The sequence below is a fragment of the Pholis gunnellus genome, assembly GCF_910591455.1.
Source record: "Pholis gunnellus genome assembly, chromosome: 18".
Taxonomy (NCBI): Eukaryota; Metazoa; Chordata; class Actinopteri; order Perciformes; family Pholidae; genus Pholis; species Pholis gunnellus.
In genome coordinates, this window is record NC_136545.1 from 4,034,803 (window position 1) to 4,051,439 (window position 16,637).

At 43.6% G+C, this 16,637-nt stretch overlaps 1 protein-coding gene across 1 annotated transcript in view; it reads right to left on the reverse strand.

The window, feature by feature from the left end:
- Positions 1–399: 399 nt before the first annotated feature.
- il11ra (interleukin 11 receptor subunit alpha) overlaps positions 400–16,637 on the reverse strand; it is a 50,573-nt gene continuing 34,335 nt past the window's right edge. The window contains exons 2-12 of the mRNA XM_079179658.1: positions 14,630–14,726; positions 9,583–9,649; positions 8,774–8,940; positions 7,899–8,013; positions 7,396–7,559; positions 6,333–6,496; positions 6,062–6,206; positions 5,563–5,670; positions 4,357–4,462; positions 4,099–4,178; positions 400–3,349 (exon numbers count right to left, since the gene is read on the reverse strand). Coding sequence (XP_079035784.1) covers positions 4,100–4,178; positions 4,357–4,462; positions 5,563–5,670; positions 6,062–6,206; positions 6,333–6,496; positions 7,396–7,559; positions 7,899–8,013; positions 8,774–8,940; positions 9,583–9,649; positions 14,630–14,726 — 1,212 coding nt within the window. The 3' untranslated portion in view covers positions 400–3,349; position 4,099. The remainder of the gene's footprint in view (positions 3,350–4,098; positions 4,179–4,356; positions 4,463–5,562; positions 5,671–6,061; positions 6,207–6,332; positions 6,497–7,395; positions 7,560–7,898; positions 8,014–8,773; positions 8,941–9,582; positions 9,650–14,629; positions 14,727–16,637) is intronic.

Here is a 16,637-nt window from a genome sequence, read left to right on the forward strand (position 1 = left end):
TCAAACTGGAAAAAGTTTGACTTGGATGCACCTTGTGTTTCTGATAAAAACTACAATCAATCAATCAATCAACCAACCAACCAACCAACCAACCAACCAACCAGTCAACCAACCAACCAATCAGTCAACCAGTCAGTCAACCAACCAACCAACCAACCAACCAACCAACCAACCAACCAGTCAACCAACCAACCAACCAACCAATTAACCAACCAACCAACCAACCAATTAACCAACCAACCAATCAGTCAACCAACCAACCAGTCAACCAGTCAGTCAACCAACCAACCAACCAACCAACCAACCAACCAACCAATTAACCAACCAACCAATCAGTCAACCAACCAATCAATCAATCAATCAATCAATCAACCAACCAATCAATCAACCAGTCAATCAACCAATCAACCAACCAATCAATCAACCAGTCAATCAACCAATCAACCAACCAACCAACCAACCAACCAACCAACCAGTCAGTCAAATAGATGATAACTAGACAGTTTGGATCAACAGAACATGACTAAAACTATACTTATTGAAGCCCCCCCCAAAAGAAAATACTTTGTTGCGGACTCTCCCATTAATTTGCGGAAAATCATTTCTGCAAGTCATTATTAAGTTTTCTTAAAATAATGACTAAGTGTCTTCAAATGAGTAAGTAACGCACCATAATGACAAACTTTCTTAAAATAAAGACTCATTTAGAGAAACATTGCAACATGACATAGTATCACGAAATACCAAAGTACTTACTTAGTTATACTTAAGTCATTATTTTGAGAAAGCTTCTCATTTTAAAGAAATACAAGATGTTTTAGTTTTCATCACATTGGCAGAAATGGCCTTCCATAAGCACCGCACCGACCTCACTCCCATCAGCTGCAGGCAGGACTCCCGGTTTGCGGGCGTCAAACGCAAAACTAAACCAGATGTACTGTTCTAAAAGGTATCTCGGGCTTTTCCTGCGGTGAGGACCGGCCACCAGAGATCCTTCATTTCCCACCAACCGGCGGGATGTGACACACAAGCGCAGTGAGCGAGAGTCGCTCTTGTCATTCGGTCGCCTTGGTGCTCGTCTCATGTTCACGCCCACCGGACGGCAGCTCTGATTCAGATACATTAACTCGGCTTTAGTGAGATAACCAGGCGGTGAAGCCGGCCAGCTAACTGGTGCACACTGTTTCTCTGTTGTTCAGGAACATAATGCTGCTACAGAAGTTCCCAGAGTGTTTGTCCACAGACCATGTCCACTTCTAATTAGATGGAGGCTGGTGGCAGTGACTGTGAAAGCCCACTCACCGAGTGAAAAGAACCCGTGTCAGAGTGCACTGTCTGCGTTCATTTCCATTCCCATCTGTCCCACACCTGCAGCCTGTCAGTGAGACTTCATACATGTTTCAGCTGGCCTTTTTTATCATATACATGTGTTTATCATGCGTTCCTACCATAAATCTACACCCTGCTGTTTTAAATGATATTAGTAAAGGTGACCTTTAATAAGCTTTTGTATCTAGTTAACATATGCCTCTTACTGTAGTCCTCTACTCCTCTCATAACCCCAGACCAACAGGTTTTATTGAAGACTGATCACGTTGAAAACTGGCGTGTGGTAACTTCAATGGTGCATCAGTGGCCTAGAGCTGAGAGTTAATTCATGTTTCAGGCGATCAACAACAATTTTGATAATAGATTGTTTGCCATTTATCATTCAAGTGCCAAATATTTGCCAGCTCCGGCTCATCAAATGTAAAGATTTGCAGTTTTTCTCAGTTTTATATCCATGTTAAGTAAAATACCTGAAAAAAAAAGAAAAAAAGATCCCACAAATCTATTGATCATGATAACAGTCGTTTAATAAAGCTGTAGTCCTACTGAGGACACGGACATGCATTTAAATGACCATATTTTCCCCCATCTAACTATGTGCAAACCACAAAGATAAAGTGCCACCCTGATTTTAAAGAATAGTTTAACATCCACTGACACCCATCAGTGGTGTGCCCAGAGATAAAACAGGGCACCGCAGATGGCGGCAAAAACGACGCTTTTTCAGCCTGGTGTTAAATTACTCTTTAAAAGGTTGTGTGTGTGTGTGTGTGTGTGTGTTTGTGTGTGTGTGTGTGTGTGTGTGTGTAGGTGTGTGTGTGTGTGTATGAATTGTAATGGCACACATTGAGAAAGAAGTTAGTCAGGGTTGTTTGGAGTATAGACAGGACTGCTGGATATCTATGGTTTAATATTCTCTAGCTAATTTAGTATCTGTGTAAAGTCATAATGCTGGTGGTTTGTGAAAGGCCCGTCTTCTCTCTCTCTCTCTCTCTCTCTCTCTCTCTCTCTCTCTCTCTCTCTCTCTCTCTCTCTCATGTGTGTCTTTCATTCACACATTCAGTAACAGTGGATGGATGGATAGAAAGAGGTATAACAAAAGACACAAAAGAACACCTGTACTAAAGACGCCAGACAGGCAAAAACAAGCACATCATGCAACATAAAATCTTGTCGTAAAATGAAATAACGTCTAGACAGCCCAACCCCGGACCCGCCCACACTGGACCTTATTCTCCATGTCCAACCCCCTCAGGTCAGGAGCCGGTGGCGGGTTTGCCTCCCGCCCCCCTCAGCTGAGACCAGTAATGCCCGTAGTTGCTGCTTTGGCATCAGATGCACACACACAGAGACTGGCAGTTATGCTTCCTTCACAGCATTGAGTCGGTCGGTCGGTGTAATAACGGGCGCTCCTCCCCATGAATCTAAAGTAAAATAAAATAAAGGAGCGTGAGGAGTTCTGGGTGGGAGGAGAGAGGACAGTTGTCTCCAGAAAAAATCTTCCCCTTTCCACAAAAAAAGAAGAAAAAAAGCCTGTTCTCCTGTTTGGCAGCTGCACTTCCTGTTCTTTCTTGTTGCTTAAAAGTTCCAAAAATGTTGCTCCCCTCCAAAATAAAAGGGCGAGGAGTCAGTCCACCTGAAGCAGCGTTGGTTGTGAGTGAACTCAAATGTCCTGATGCAGCCGCTGAGGATTGAACCACAGTGACGTTGCTGAAGTGAAACTGTCCCCATGGACAGTAGAATGAGTCTGCTGATGCATTATGGGTAGTAGTGCAGTTGTTGAATATGTCCGAGGAAATCTTCCAAAACAAACCCTTCGGTCAGCTTATATACTGGGTAACTTTACCCTTCTCTGCAAAGTTCCCTGCAGGGGTTCATCCCTGTCCCGGATCCTGGCAGATGCATTCTGGTTAATGTAGTTGAATACGGACGGTCAGCTTGCTACAGTGGTAGAGGCAGAGGCTGACTCTCGGGAGGAGCCCTAGAACGGGCTGACAAGGACAAGATGCTTGAAATCAACCTGAGGAGAGGAAAGAGGAAAGGAGAGAGGAGAGGAGAGAGGAAAGAGGAGAGGAAAAAGGAGAGGAAAGATGAGAGGAGAGAGGAAAGAGGAGAGAATAAGTTGATGTGAAAAAGCAGGAAGAGAGGTTGGAGAAAAGAGGAGAGGAAATGAAGGAGAGTAGAATGGATGAAAGCAAAAGAGAAAAAAAGGCAACTTTAAAAAACAAGTATAAATCATAATGTAATTAAGCCCTGCCTTAAAAGTACAGATTTAAATAACAGAGCTGAATGAGAGATATACAGGCAGGGTTATAATCTGTGTGTGTGTGTGTGTGTGTGTGTGTGTGTGTGTGTGTGTGTGTTGGGCTTATAATCACGTGTTGGCTAGCTATCTGAAGGGTTTTCTGAATGTTGTTTATAGCAGCACTTTCAACTATTCCGGTTCCCACTCAGGCAGAGCTTTGCTATGCGATTCTCACTGGCTTAGCTCCCATTGGAGGACATGTTGTGGTACTCTTATAAAGCTGAAAGAAGTGACACCTCTTTAAGATTGTAATTATCTTTGCCGCGGAGGCCGGCCGCCATCCGGAGGTCTACAACTATCTGCCAAACAAGCTAAACTGAGAACATGAACTGCCATGTGTGTGGCCATCAGTGAGAACTCAACATGTTCACAACACAAGTGCAACGAGACAAATTCAATCTGACACAAACTGCTTCAGAGAAGAAAGGGAAGATGATCAATGTCTGCGTATATGTGCGTCTCACCTTAGATTGGCATGGACTTCATCTTGACCATAGAGGTGAGTTCCTGTTTGGTCACATGATCGCGCCGCCTCTGTCTCACCCTGGAAATACAAAACAATAAGTGAACAACAAGAACAAAACTTTAAAAAATGCTTTGAAAAAAAAAGAAAAATCTCAAAGACAGACCACACAGCTGTGGGATGCGTGTGTGTGTGTGTGTGTGTGTGTGTGTGTGTGTGTGTGTGTGTGTGTGTGTGTGTGTGTGTATGTGTGTCTTACCACACGACAAAGATGAGGGAAAGGACGGTGGTGAGGATGACCACGGAGAACAAAACCAGCAGAATCACCAAACCCAAATTACCTTCATCCTCAGGATGTACAGAATCTGAATGGGAAGAAAAAAAACAACATGGGGGTCAACACAACAAGCTGGGTGGAAGGCACGGGGGGGAGAGTTCACACCTCGCTGTGTTTTTGTCTTCTGAATATCTGAATATACATATTTCATATATTTTTTCATCCACTGGTGTTTGTGTGCTTCTGAGGCAAAAATAAAAAGAGAAAAATAAATAGCAGGTATGCGTGTGTTCTCAGATTTAATTACTCTGTGGTGAGAAGCTCAATTTAAATGTGCCATTACAGCTTTCACACAAACACGCATTTATCGTACTGAGAGAGGGAAAACAACTCTCGTTCACACACACACACACACACACACAAACAAGACACAACGCTGTTGAAAGTGAACTGTGAAACAAAGCAACAACAACAAAAAGGCATGGACACGCATTAACAATAAAACACAGAGATTTAAGAGCAAATGACAGTGGACACACACACACACACACACACACACAGAAAAAGACATCTGGTTCACAGCAAACCATCTTAAATCTGACAGCATCAGTCACGGTGACTTTCAGCCTGTGTCTATCTGTCTCCCTGTATATACTACTGAGCGGGTGGCACATGTTTACACGTGCGTATCGTGCATGTGTATATTTTTGATGCTCTGCAGGCTGCTTTTTCCTGTGTGTTTTTTTTGCCCATGTACATGTGAGCTGTACATGTACATGTGAGCTGCACATGTACATGTACAGCTCATACCCCGCAGGTACAATTTACTGCAGTTATATGTAATTTGGTGATGAAGCCAGACACAAGGTACTTGTGCTGCTCTACCTAGAGTATAATAACAGTAAATAATTGCTGCATCAATGACTGGTGCGGCTTCTTGTTGGTGCCAAATTAAAAAACGTACTTGTCCCGCTGTTAGGAAGCCAAACAAGCGGGATTGGAGCAGAAACAACTGAGGTGCAAGAAGTAGCAAAATTCTTGGCATTGAGTTACAATACAATCACTGGTGCATCATTTTGAAATGCCGAAACGCAGCGGCCCGGGTTCGAGTCCTTTGCCAATCACCCCCATTCCAGTCTTCAGTTGTGCTGTCAAATGAAGGCAGAAAAGACCCAGAAAAGAACTTACTGTGTGACTTTGCGGTTGAGATTTCAGGTTTTGTGCTGAAGGGAAAAACATATTCTGGAGAGCTTTCCTCTGGCTGGAGCTCCTCTGGAGATTCAGATGTGGAGGAGACTGTAGTACAAACAGAATGATCACACACACACACACACACACACACACACACACACACACACACGTTTTAGGGAAATATTCGAGTGAGTAACGATGAATATGCAGATTATTTTATAGATTAACCTTTGGTTTTATTATTTTGTGAGATTTATCTTTTGGTCTATAAAACTTCAGAAGATAGTCAATAAATAAATATTCATTTGACACAGAGTCCAAGTGACTCAATTGTAGTTATTGAGTTTCATTATGATGTTGGTCCATTATGCTGATTGTATTGTGTCATCTCTCTGTGGAGCACTGTTGTCCATGTTTGTTGCTTTAAAATATGCTCCAAAAACAAACTGACTTAGTCTTAGAAATCTTAAGATTCTTGTTAATCTTTCTCTCTGACCTTCCCAAGGCCTGGCGAGGAGCTGGCGACTCCATTCACTCCACTGGCTGTCAGAGTTCACCTCGTCATGGGCTCGAATCTGAACTTGGTGGAGGTGACCAGCCAGGGCATCAAATATCACGACTGGACTCTCCTCGGAGAAAACCTGATGGATGGAGAAAGAGATTACAAAGGTTTACATTAGACGACCACTCACTCATCTGATCAACCCAACAAATTCATTCATTTTATACCTGTATACAGTGTATACAGTGGAGCCTCGCTCACTAACCTCGGACCAATATACGGAGCCTTGTGGCCTGTATCGGATCTGAAACATGAGGGGGAAAGCATCATGCAGCGGCCAGGAGGCAGGGAAGTCCCATGAGACCATCAGCCTCTTTGGATGGCCCTCTAGGGCCTTCACCAGCAGAGACTCTGGAGGGTCTGGTTTCACTGCAGACAAGGAGAGATCAAAAAGAAAAAGAAAATTAGAAAGAGATTGAGCCACAAGTATTTCCGCTATGGTTGGCGCACTATTTAAAAGACAACAAGAAAGAAATCAAGTACGAGAGGGCAGATTAAACCAAAAAAGCCCAAAAACCAAACCCCCAAAAAGTATCTGATGCGTGATCTACCTTTGCAGCTTTGATTCAAAACGACCACTCTTTCTATGCATATATCACCTCGCTGTTGACACAACTATCACAACAACTTTTGGAATCTTGTGTTTTGCAGCATATTTGAAGCACCGCTGTGACAAACAAAAAGTATGCGGGGGTTGAGGGGAAAAAAAAGCAGTGAGCAATATCCAACAGGCACTCCAGCAGCCGCTACGAAGACCGACGCTCGAGGACGCCGCAGATGGCCTCCGCTCGAGAGCGACGAGAACACCAATGCGCACAGAGAGGAGCAGCAAAACAAGATAATTGGGGTCATTATGTGAGGACAGAAAGGGAAGGGTCTAATGAAAACATGCACATGTGAAAAAGACGGGAAGGTAAATGCATCTTTTAGCTTCTTTGAGGACATCAACCCTGTTGTGTGTCTGTCGTTTTGAGGCAAAACTAGAGGAGCAGATAATGGATGTGATTGTGAGGCTTGTGTGTTATGTCCCGACTGGTAGGAATAACAGAGAATAGTGACAATAGCAGACATTAAATAGCCTGTTTCAGTAGAGCCGGGAGTGGGAGCACTGGAAGCAAAAAAATAAATAATGATCAACCTTCAGAGAAGAACATACCACCTAAGTGCTTCATAGACATCATAGAAATCTGTCACTAAAATAGGAAAAAAATATGTTTTAAACCACTCCTTTGCTGTGTGTGTGTGTGTGTGTTTTAATGTGATCTTACATAGCTCATGTAACCTAAAGCGGGCGGATGTCGTCTCAGACCCCAGGGCGTTGGTCTCTGTGATTCTCAGGGTGTGGATGGTCTGCCAGAAGGCAGGATGATAGATGTCGCAGAGCTTACGGGCCACATCCAGGACGCATGGCCTCCACTCCTGACCGGTCCCCCTTTAAAGAAACAAAAACAAGAAAAAAAAAGTGTTGCATTCTGTTGGGGTGAGAGACAACTCGAGTGTGTGCCGGAGAACTGAGTTTCCTCAGCTGGACACTTAGCTTGAGAAGCACGTGCTGTGATGTGTTAAGGTGAAAAGTTTCCACTGAGTGCCACATGGCCAGAGATGGAAGCAGAGAAGCATAGACAGGGTTCACATCGGGATACGACTCACGCTACATGCAGCTCATTCAAAAATGTAACATCTGTGGCACATGCACTATATTTAGTCTCTGTTGCCCATTGTGAATGTGACCCTGGGCGTTGCTGTTCGGCTTGCAGTAACTCGCTCTTACCTGAAGGAGGCGTTGTACTTGGCTGGCAGGAAGGTCTTCACCGATTCCGTCCAGGAGCAGCGAACGTGCGTGTGATTGGGCACTTGACAGGAAACGCTCAGCAGCCCAGGGGGGTCTGGGAGACGGGAGTCAGACAGTTTATTGTCAGGAGAGAGAGGGAGTATGTTCTAATGAACCTATTAAATGTAATATTTGAATATGTTTCTCTGTCTCGTCCTCAGGTCTTAAATGAACAGCTCTGTGCTCTGGTGTCCCTATTGTTAACCAAAAATATTTCAGGAGAGGCTTGGCCAGTTCTGTGGAAAAAAAAAAAAGTCCCCGTCCCTTTAAAAAGGAAGCCCACTTAAGGGAGCCGCTTCCTGTTGGAGACAGTTACAGGAAGCGGAGGGCTTTTGTCAATGTGACGACCGGCAAGACCGCTTTCCTCTGAGGACCAGCAGCGCCGCTCTGATCGTCGGCGTTTTGTAATAAGGTGCCTTGTTGGAGCCAGAGAGACGGCATAAATCAAATGTTGAGAGGAGGAACTCATTCATTAAGTAAACGGGGGAAGAGAGAAATATAATTAGAGGGATGAAAGAGACATTGAGGAGAATATGTTAAGGCAAACTAAAGAGAGAGACGAGAATGTGGGAGTAGGAGAAACATTATATTATGCTTTTATGCTGAATTATCCAAAGACTGAACTCAACTGTGAGGGACTGGGATGCTGTCTAAAACACAAGGAACGTACGCATGTTCCTGCTGCAAAGACTCTTTTTTTTTTTTAAGGCTCCAGCGAGAGACTAAAAGTACGGCAGAGGTGTTAAAAGTGTAATGACTCCCCAAATTAGGGAGCTGCGTAGCCAGGACAAGTCACAGCACGACACAACACTTACGGCCCAGCCTGAGTGTGACGGAGTGGAGGAGGAGCCCCCGGGCGTCGTAGCAGCTGTAGTTGCCCTGCGCCGAGTGGCCGACGTGCAGCAGCACTAAGGCCCCGTCGGAGGTCACTTTGTGCCACGGCAGCGCTGAGCTGTGGTTGAGATGCCACGCCACAGGCGCCCTGGTGGAGAACACACAAGAGTTTAGTTGTTGTGCCTGAACAAGAGCTGAGCTCTTTAAAGCAGTCGTATACAAAAGACGAGACGATTTGGAGAATTCCTTCCATACATACTGCAGTACGCCTTTGAGCCACATGAGGGAGCCTGGATGTTTGTATTGTTCTAATAATTGTAGCCTACTTATGACTTATGAATAAAATATGAAAGGCTAGCGTACGTTCTGTATTGATGAGAGGGGAACTAAAAGAGCCTGTTAACTCCCTCAATGCATTGATTTGGTCTCATTCATAAAGTAATTAACATGTATATATGTTTTTCAATAACACATGCCTTTTGGCACTGGTTAACCCTTTGTATCATGATAAGTAATCTTCTGTTGTTGACTGTCAGACCGCCATCAAAACAGTAGTTTAATTCATTTGTTGACGATATGAACACAGCTAGATGGCTGATGAATCCTATGGCTATACAAACGGATATCACTGCAACGTCTTGATGAATTTCTTCCTGTATGACTATTGAATGTAATAACAACAAAAAAATCTTTCAAACTCCCATATGACTGTGCTGTAAATAGCTCTTTGTCATTAGAAGACAAAGAAACACAACTTCAACGTACACAGGAAACCGTTTTCTTTCCTCACCTGATTTGTGACTTCCCGCAGGCCAGTGTCACATTGGACTGCATTTGCCCGTACTGCACGCCTGACACTGCAACACACGGACATCACACAAAACATTAAAAGCGGGTATGCTCATACTGCAAATACCGTGCAGAAATACCACGTGTCCGCATTGTCTGTATCAATGTGATTTAGGTGCCGCCATTTACAGTGGAGTCAACAGTATCACAATAACATGACCGTACAAGGTTTGGGATCCTGCAGACACTGGGCCGTGGGAGACTTTGGCACGTCGTCTGAAGCTGCTCAAGGGTTTTATTTTTCTGACACTTTATTATTATCACGATTCAAATAATTGCTCTATTAGCAAATGCACTTTAATATCTCTACAGTAATAGAAAGAGAAGCAGTTTAGCATTTCAAGAAGATATCTAGAACAAGATACAGATGTAGGGCCCCTATTTAAACGGTCTATGGTGCATGGTCTAAAGTACATAGCGCAAGGGCATTTAGGGTGTATCCGACTCCAGGTTTGGTCGTCAACCGGCTCGTAATCTGAGCCCAAAGTGAAGCGCAAGGGTCTAAAGTGGTCTCTTCATTAATAGGTGTGTTTTGGGCATTATATGAATTAAACCAATTAGAGTGTCATCTCTAATTTCCTTTAAAAGCCAAGTGCGCCCGCACCTGGAGCGTTGTTAGTTCATCGTCAGATTCGGTAAATCTGAGGAGCGAGCAGGTTTTCTGCCGAGGATCTGCTTGTGCGCCAAATGAAAGAGAGCGAGCGGACCGTCTACAGGAGCAGCCAAGCTTCTGCCGTCTCCTGATCCTCTGTCCCATCAACAGCTCCATTCGAGTGCATGTGGGCAAATGCACCGATCCCTGCGTGTAGGTCCCCGCGTGTAGGTCCCCGCGTGTAGGTCCCCGCGTGTAGGTCCCCGCGTGTAGGTCCATGTGTGTAGGTCCCCGTGTCTAGGTCCCCGTGTCTAGGTCCCCGTGTCTAGGTCCCCGTGTCTAGATCCCCGTGTGTAGGTCCCCGTGTCTAGGTCCCCGTGTCTAGATCCCCGTGTGTAGGTCCATGTGTGTAGGTCCATGTGTGTAGGTCCATGTGTGTAGGTCCCCGTGTCTAGGTCCCCGTGTCTAGGTCCCCGTGTCTAGGTCCCCGTGTCTAGATCCCCGTGTGTAGGTCCCCGTGTCTAGGTCCCCGTGTCTAGATCCCCGTGTGTAGGTCCCCGTGTCTAGGTCCCCGTGTCTAGATCCCCGTGTGTAGGTCCCTGTGTCTAGGTCCCTGTGTCTAGGTCCCTGTGTGTAGGTCCATGTGTGTAGGTCCCCGTGTCTAGGTCCCCGTGTCTAGGTCCCCGTGTCTAGGTCCCCGTGTCTAGGTCCCCGTGTCTAGGTCCCTGTGTGTAGGTCCCTGCGTGCATTGGGAACCTGCCTGTGTCGGCACATGTTGTTATCTGAATAACGTTACCTTTAAATAGCAGGAAAATACTGCACCACTGACTTCAGACCAGGTTTTTGTTGGTCAAAGGCGCAATCTCTTTCTGCCGCCTCAAGATATCAATGTGTCAACAATGCCTCTATTTAAGGTGCACAGATAGCTACTTACACAGCGTGGCGTGAACATGACAGCTGCGCTGGTGTGAAAATAGCAATGATGGACACTTAGACCTAACACTCACATTCCAATTAGAAACATTTTTGATATGTATATGAAAAATAATGAGCCTTTGAAATGTGAAAATGTACCGGTGCTGATCCAACTGAGAAACAAAGCCCAAAATATTTCGATTTAGACAGATTTAAGCTGCTTTCTGCACACTGTCTGAATTTGCTTGTCCACAAGATTGATTCACTAGCTACAAATTCACCCTTTTGTGGTACCTATCCATGCAAATAGCTTCAGCTTTGTGTGCTGCGGTTTTGAGATATCCATCTCTGAGATTTCTGTCTCCACCCTTTTACAACGGCTCTGAATGTAATTTGTTCGTATCATTACAAAATGACATTTGGATAAAGCGATAAAGCAAGGTCACTGAAGGTTTGGTGAGTAATCGTCACGATCAAACCTTCGGTGACCTCGCTTCATTGCAATTTTAGTTGGAACTATTACATGTATCTATAAATGTGTCGGAAACTGTGAGAAAAAGCTGACAGGCCAAGTACAGTTTGTATCATAACAGAAGAGTTTTAGCAGCTGCTGAACTTGCCATCCAGCAAAATTGTGAAGGCGGAGCAGATTTGAAGCAATACTAAGTGCAGTGTATACCTGAGCAAATATTTTGTGTTGACTGCAGTAATTGGCCGAGCTGATACTCTATCTCAGTATGTGTGTGCATGTTTAGCTTGGCTCCGTAACATGAAAAGCTGGCGTTTACAGTAGATCTGGAGTGGAAAAACATCACTTTGACTGCCAGTCTGCCACGCACGCACCTTCATTAATTCTCAGCCTCAATCACTCAGGCATGCACACTCCCTGCTGGCCTCTCCTCCCTTCGTAACAAACAATTTGTCCTGTTTTTTTTCCTCTCCTTCATTTCTGATACAAACCCATCATTGTGTCACAAGTTTGAGCGGCAAATGGTATCGCAAAGGATTACAACAATAAAACACGATGTTGGATTTTAAAAATGTGACTTTGTCATTTGCATCAGTAAGCGGACCAGGGAGGTGAAGCATTTTGTAGATGTTATTATTCAGTGTGCTCTATTGGTGTATATTGATGTTACTTTTTCCTTCTGCAATAATGTGCCCTTCAGGGGCCGACAATCCTAAATTTTACACAAACTCAAGTTACCGAGGGCCTTTTCAATGCTTGGTTTTCACTCACAGCGAAAGATCGCTTTTCTGGCCTTCCTGCTGTTGTTTTAGTGGCTGTGGGAGAAGAGACAGCCGAGGTAAAAAAACAACGACGAAGCGCTCCACGGTGAATTTTTAGGCTACATTCATGTTTCTGTGTGGAGGGGACGAGCAGAAAGCAGGACAATGAATTCTACTGAGTTCCTTTTTTTTAAAATTGGCCTGTTTATTGTGCTGCAGTGTGTATGGGAAACAATTAGGCATATACAACACAAGGCACGGTTAATGAATCTGAGCTTCCAAGACAGCGGTTTATTTATTGGAAACTGTGAACAAAGCTGTGGGACATCAGAAAAACATGTGGATATCACAGCTAGAAAGGATTTATTGTGTTCCATGTTTCGTATTTTGATAGTTCTGACCACTTTAGTTTTCAACTGCTCTGATACCGTTTCAATCATCAAATTAAAGGCTGAGATCAGGTAAATAGCAACAGGACAGACAGACAACAAGACCAGACAGATTATTCAAATGACTCATTGGGAGGTTAAACCAGGAATGAGCACACCTGAACAATTTCAGGAGAAAATCTTATTAAGCTTTTTCTGATCAAAGATGAGATCGCAATTTATATATATTTTTTTCCACAAATCACACCACAGGCATGCACTTGTGGGCTATATAATATTTTAAAAAGACATAAATGTGCCAAGCGTATCTTGTCTGAAAGGGATGTGCGTTGATCACCTAGATATTATACTCTATGCACAAAAGCACTTGCCACTAGGTTGGTCTTATATGATCAGCAAAAAGACAGAGCCCACTCCTCTCGAATTAACTGGAGGAAAGGTCAAGAATGTAGGTGTTGTTTTTTGCCAACTCAAGAAATGAATTAAAGTTTACCAGCAACAGTGGTCCTTTCAGTTGCAGGCAAAACTGTCATTTTCTGTAGTTTGTGAAGAAGAAACTGTTAAATTATACAATTAACAATTCAAATTGTGGCTCTTGCGTTTAGACAACTGCTCTTTTGAACTGCAATTTTGATATAAAAATGAGAAACCATTCAGACCTTAACTGTGTCCACACAACTAGGCAAGTACAGTTGGTGAAAGTTCAGAAAAACTGCATTTCTCCTGACATTTAGGAGTATATTATTAAAATCTTCCTTTGTCTCTTCTCTCATTAACTTTTCATTTATCTCAATCTTTTTATTCAATGGCTCTCTCGTCAGTGTTTTCCAGATTTAATTTTTCCCTTTAACCACCAAACACACACACACACACACTCCCCTATGTTGCTGTGAGTGTGCGTTACCTGGGGCCTTGGTGCAGTGCAAAGAGTTGGCTGGTCTGAATGTGTGTATTCATGTTTTATTGGCAGTGAAGTACATTATTCCCCAAACCCACAGCGTTCCACTCATATCTGATTCTCCCTCTGGCAAGAGGGCCCAGACACATGCGCAAGCGCACACACACACACACACACACACACACACACACACACACACACACACACACACACACACACATATGCATAAAACCACACAGACACACACACACACTCTAATTCACACAGGAAGGCTGCAAGTTTCTCCTGACATTGAAATCAGATGGCAGGGTGGACACAGAAAATTGCAAGCTGTGTGAAATTCAGTACTTTCCAAACCATTAAAAGAAAAAGAACTCTGGAGCTGCCGCAGGGTAAAATTAATGGGAGGGGAAAACTTTGACAGTTTCACCTGAAGGGCCAAGGGCGAGTGCTCTTATTGTTGGAGCAGTTAATTTGACTGGCTTCAGAAAGAGATACAGCAATAGAGAGAGGCAGACCGAAACAACGTTGGGGGGGGGACAGTCTTTCAAGGAAAGAAGAGTTCCTTAATGTCAGACAGATCCTTCAAGCGCTGTGTGAGGCGGGGGGAGAAAAAAAGAAGAAAGCTTCAACAATGGATTTCTTGTTTGCAGAGAGATAATAAAAAAAGTGCACATCAAAAATCAGACAAGGGGGGAACCATTACATTGAACTCTGATGTGTTTCAACAAACAAACAGAAAGTTCTCTGATCAGGACTCTGCTTTGGGTTTGCTCCCTCCTCTCTACTGCAGTAGCTTTAGATCCCACAAGCACTTTGAGTCGAGATAAGTCAAGAGCGCCCAAAATAGTTCACAAAGGAATCCGCGGCTGATCCTTAACAGAAACGTGTGTTTGTACGTGTTTTTTAAATACGACGTCGGGGAAAAATGTCTCTCTGCTAGGTGAGCATGCAGACGAGTTACCTTCATCAGTCCGAAGCTGAGCTCGACCGGGGCGCAGCGACCACGATAGAAACCAGATGACTGTCAGACACACAGGACTGGACAAAAGGCCTGGCATCTAGAGAGAGAGAGAGAGAGAGAGAGAGAGAGAGAGAGAGAGAGAGAGAGAGAGAGAGAGAGAGAGAGAGAGAGAGAGAGAGAGAGGAGAGAGAGAGAGAGAGAGAGGGGTGGGAAAAGAGGAGGTATAATTATTGGGAGTTATTTTCAAGCCTAAATTTTTTGGCGGTAAGCATAACAACATCATCATCATCATCCTGAGTCCTTTTCGTGCAAGTAAATTGGCATGAAAAGGAAGATGTTTGGGGAAACCAGAAACGTCCAATTTCTTTGGTCAATTTCCTCGCTGGAGCTGCAGTAACGACATACCAATGTGTAAACGGTTTGGTAATAACATGTTGCAGGCTGTAAATTCACACACCAGGCTGTGTCTGCCTTTCACTTACTATTGCAAATTGTATGTAACAAACAGTCCAAAAACGCAAAGACGACGGTACGAGACGACTGATCGCTTCTACCTCTGTCAGCGCGAGTCTTTCTCATAACTAACAACACATTTCTCATTAAAGAATAGAAGGACATGATGTTGGAAATGATTTTCCGTTTCCACTGGCTTTGTTAAGTTTTAGTTCAGAGTGTGCTGGAGAACAAGTCCATGGAGCAGTTTGGTACTCCTAAGCTTTCTTTCTATGTAATTTAACCAAGATGTGCACACTCTGTCTGTCTGTCTGTCTGTCTGTCTGTCTGTCTGTCTGTCTCTCCATGAAGTTGATTTTTGTTCTCCTCTGACATAATAATAATAACAATAGCAAAGTAAAGTATTATGTTAGTGCTTTGTCTGTGTGTGTGTGTGTGTGTGTGTAAGTACCCATATTGCTAACAGCTATGCAAGTAGCTCTGTAAGGCTGTTTTGGCATAGCGGCACTTTGAGCTAAAAGAGAGTATTCTGTAGCAGGAAAAAACATAAAATATACTTTCAGTTGGAAAGACTATTCTGAAAAGCCAGGCTCTGTGAACGTGACAAAGTATGAAAGACTATTTGGTGTATTGGATGTGTGTTTGTGAGCTACTGAGCCCAAAGTCACACAAACAAACACACTTGTCTTTATCTCTAGTGCTGCTTCTCTTCATAGCGCCGCTTTTGGAGACACATATCAACACTGAACACTCCCACCCAGTGAGAGAGGGAGATTAGAGGCCATAGAAATGGTTTCGTCACGTCTTCAGTGAGATACATTTCCTGTTCAAATAGGATGTTGTTGAAGCTGGGGTCATGATAACACAATTGCTGATCTTTAGAAACACAAGCCACGCAAAAAATAATAAAGAATAAACTGTTTTTGTCAGGCTTTCTTGTCATTGTGCAGTGTCAAAGAATGTTAACAGCCTCCAGACTTTAAAGAGAGACAAAGTTACAGATCATTTTAAGAGAATGTGGGGTTGTTGTTTTTTAAAGATGCAGAAAAACTTGGAAAGTCAGAACAATGGGAAAGACAAAAGATTAGAAAAAAGGAGAGAAAAAAGGAATGACTGAAGTGATGCAGAGCTCATTTTCCCTCCACACCTGTATTAAAGTATGAATAAGTGTCATATGTATTATGTGACTCCAATACTTTTCCACCTTTGTGTGCTTTTTAAGCTGAAAGCAAACCTGACATTGAAAAGTACTTTTCAGCTTTTTCAGCCAAAAGCTTGAAGCGAGAAGATGTGTTTATTTCTCTGAGACTATTCATCGTTCTGCATCACCTGTTGAACTGCTCAATGCCAGGTGTATGCAGAGGGAGAGGGTTTCTGTGGGTTGACGAACAGTCTGGGACAGTCATCACAAAGCAGTAAGAGCTCACGACTGTCATTTGTACAGAAACGAGAAGTCGAGAAATGTCTTTCTCAATGTCAAACTAGAGTTTAGCTTCACAAAGAGCACAAAGACTGATTAGTCACAAGGTTATGAATTAGTCAGAAGGTTACGAAT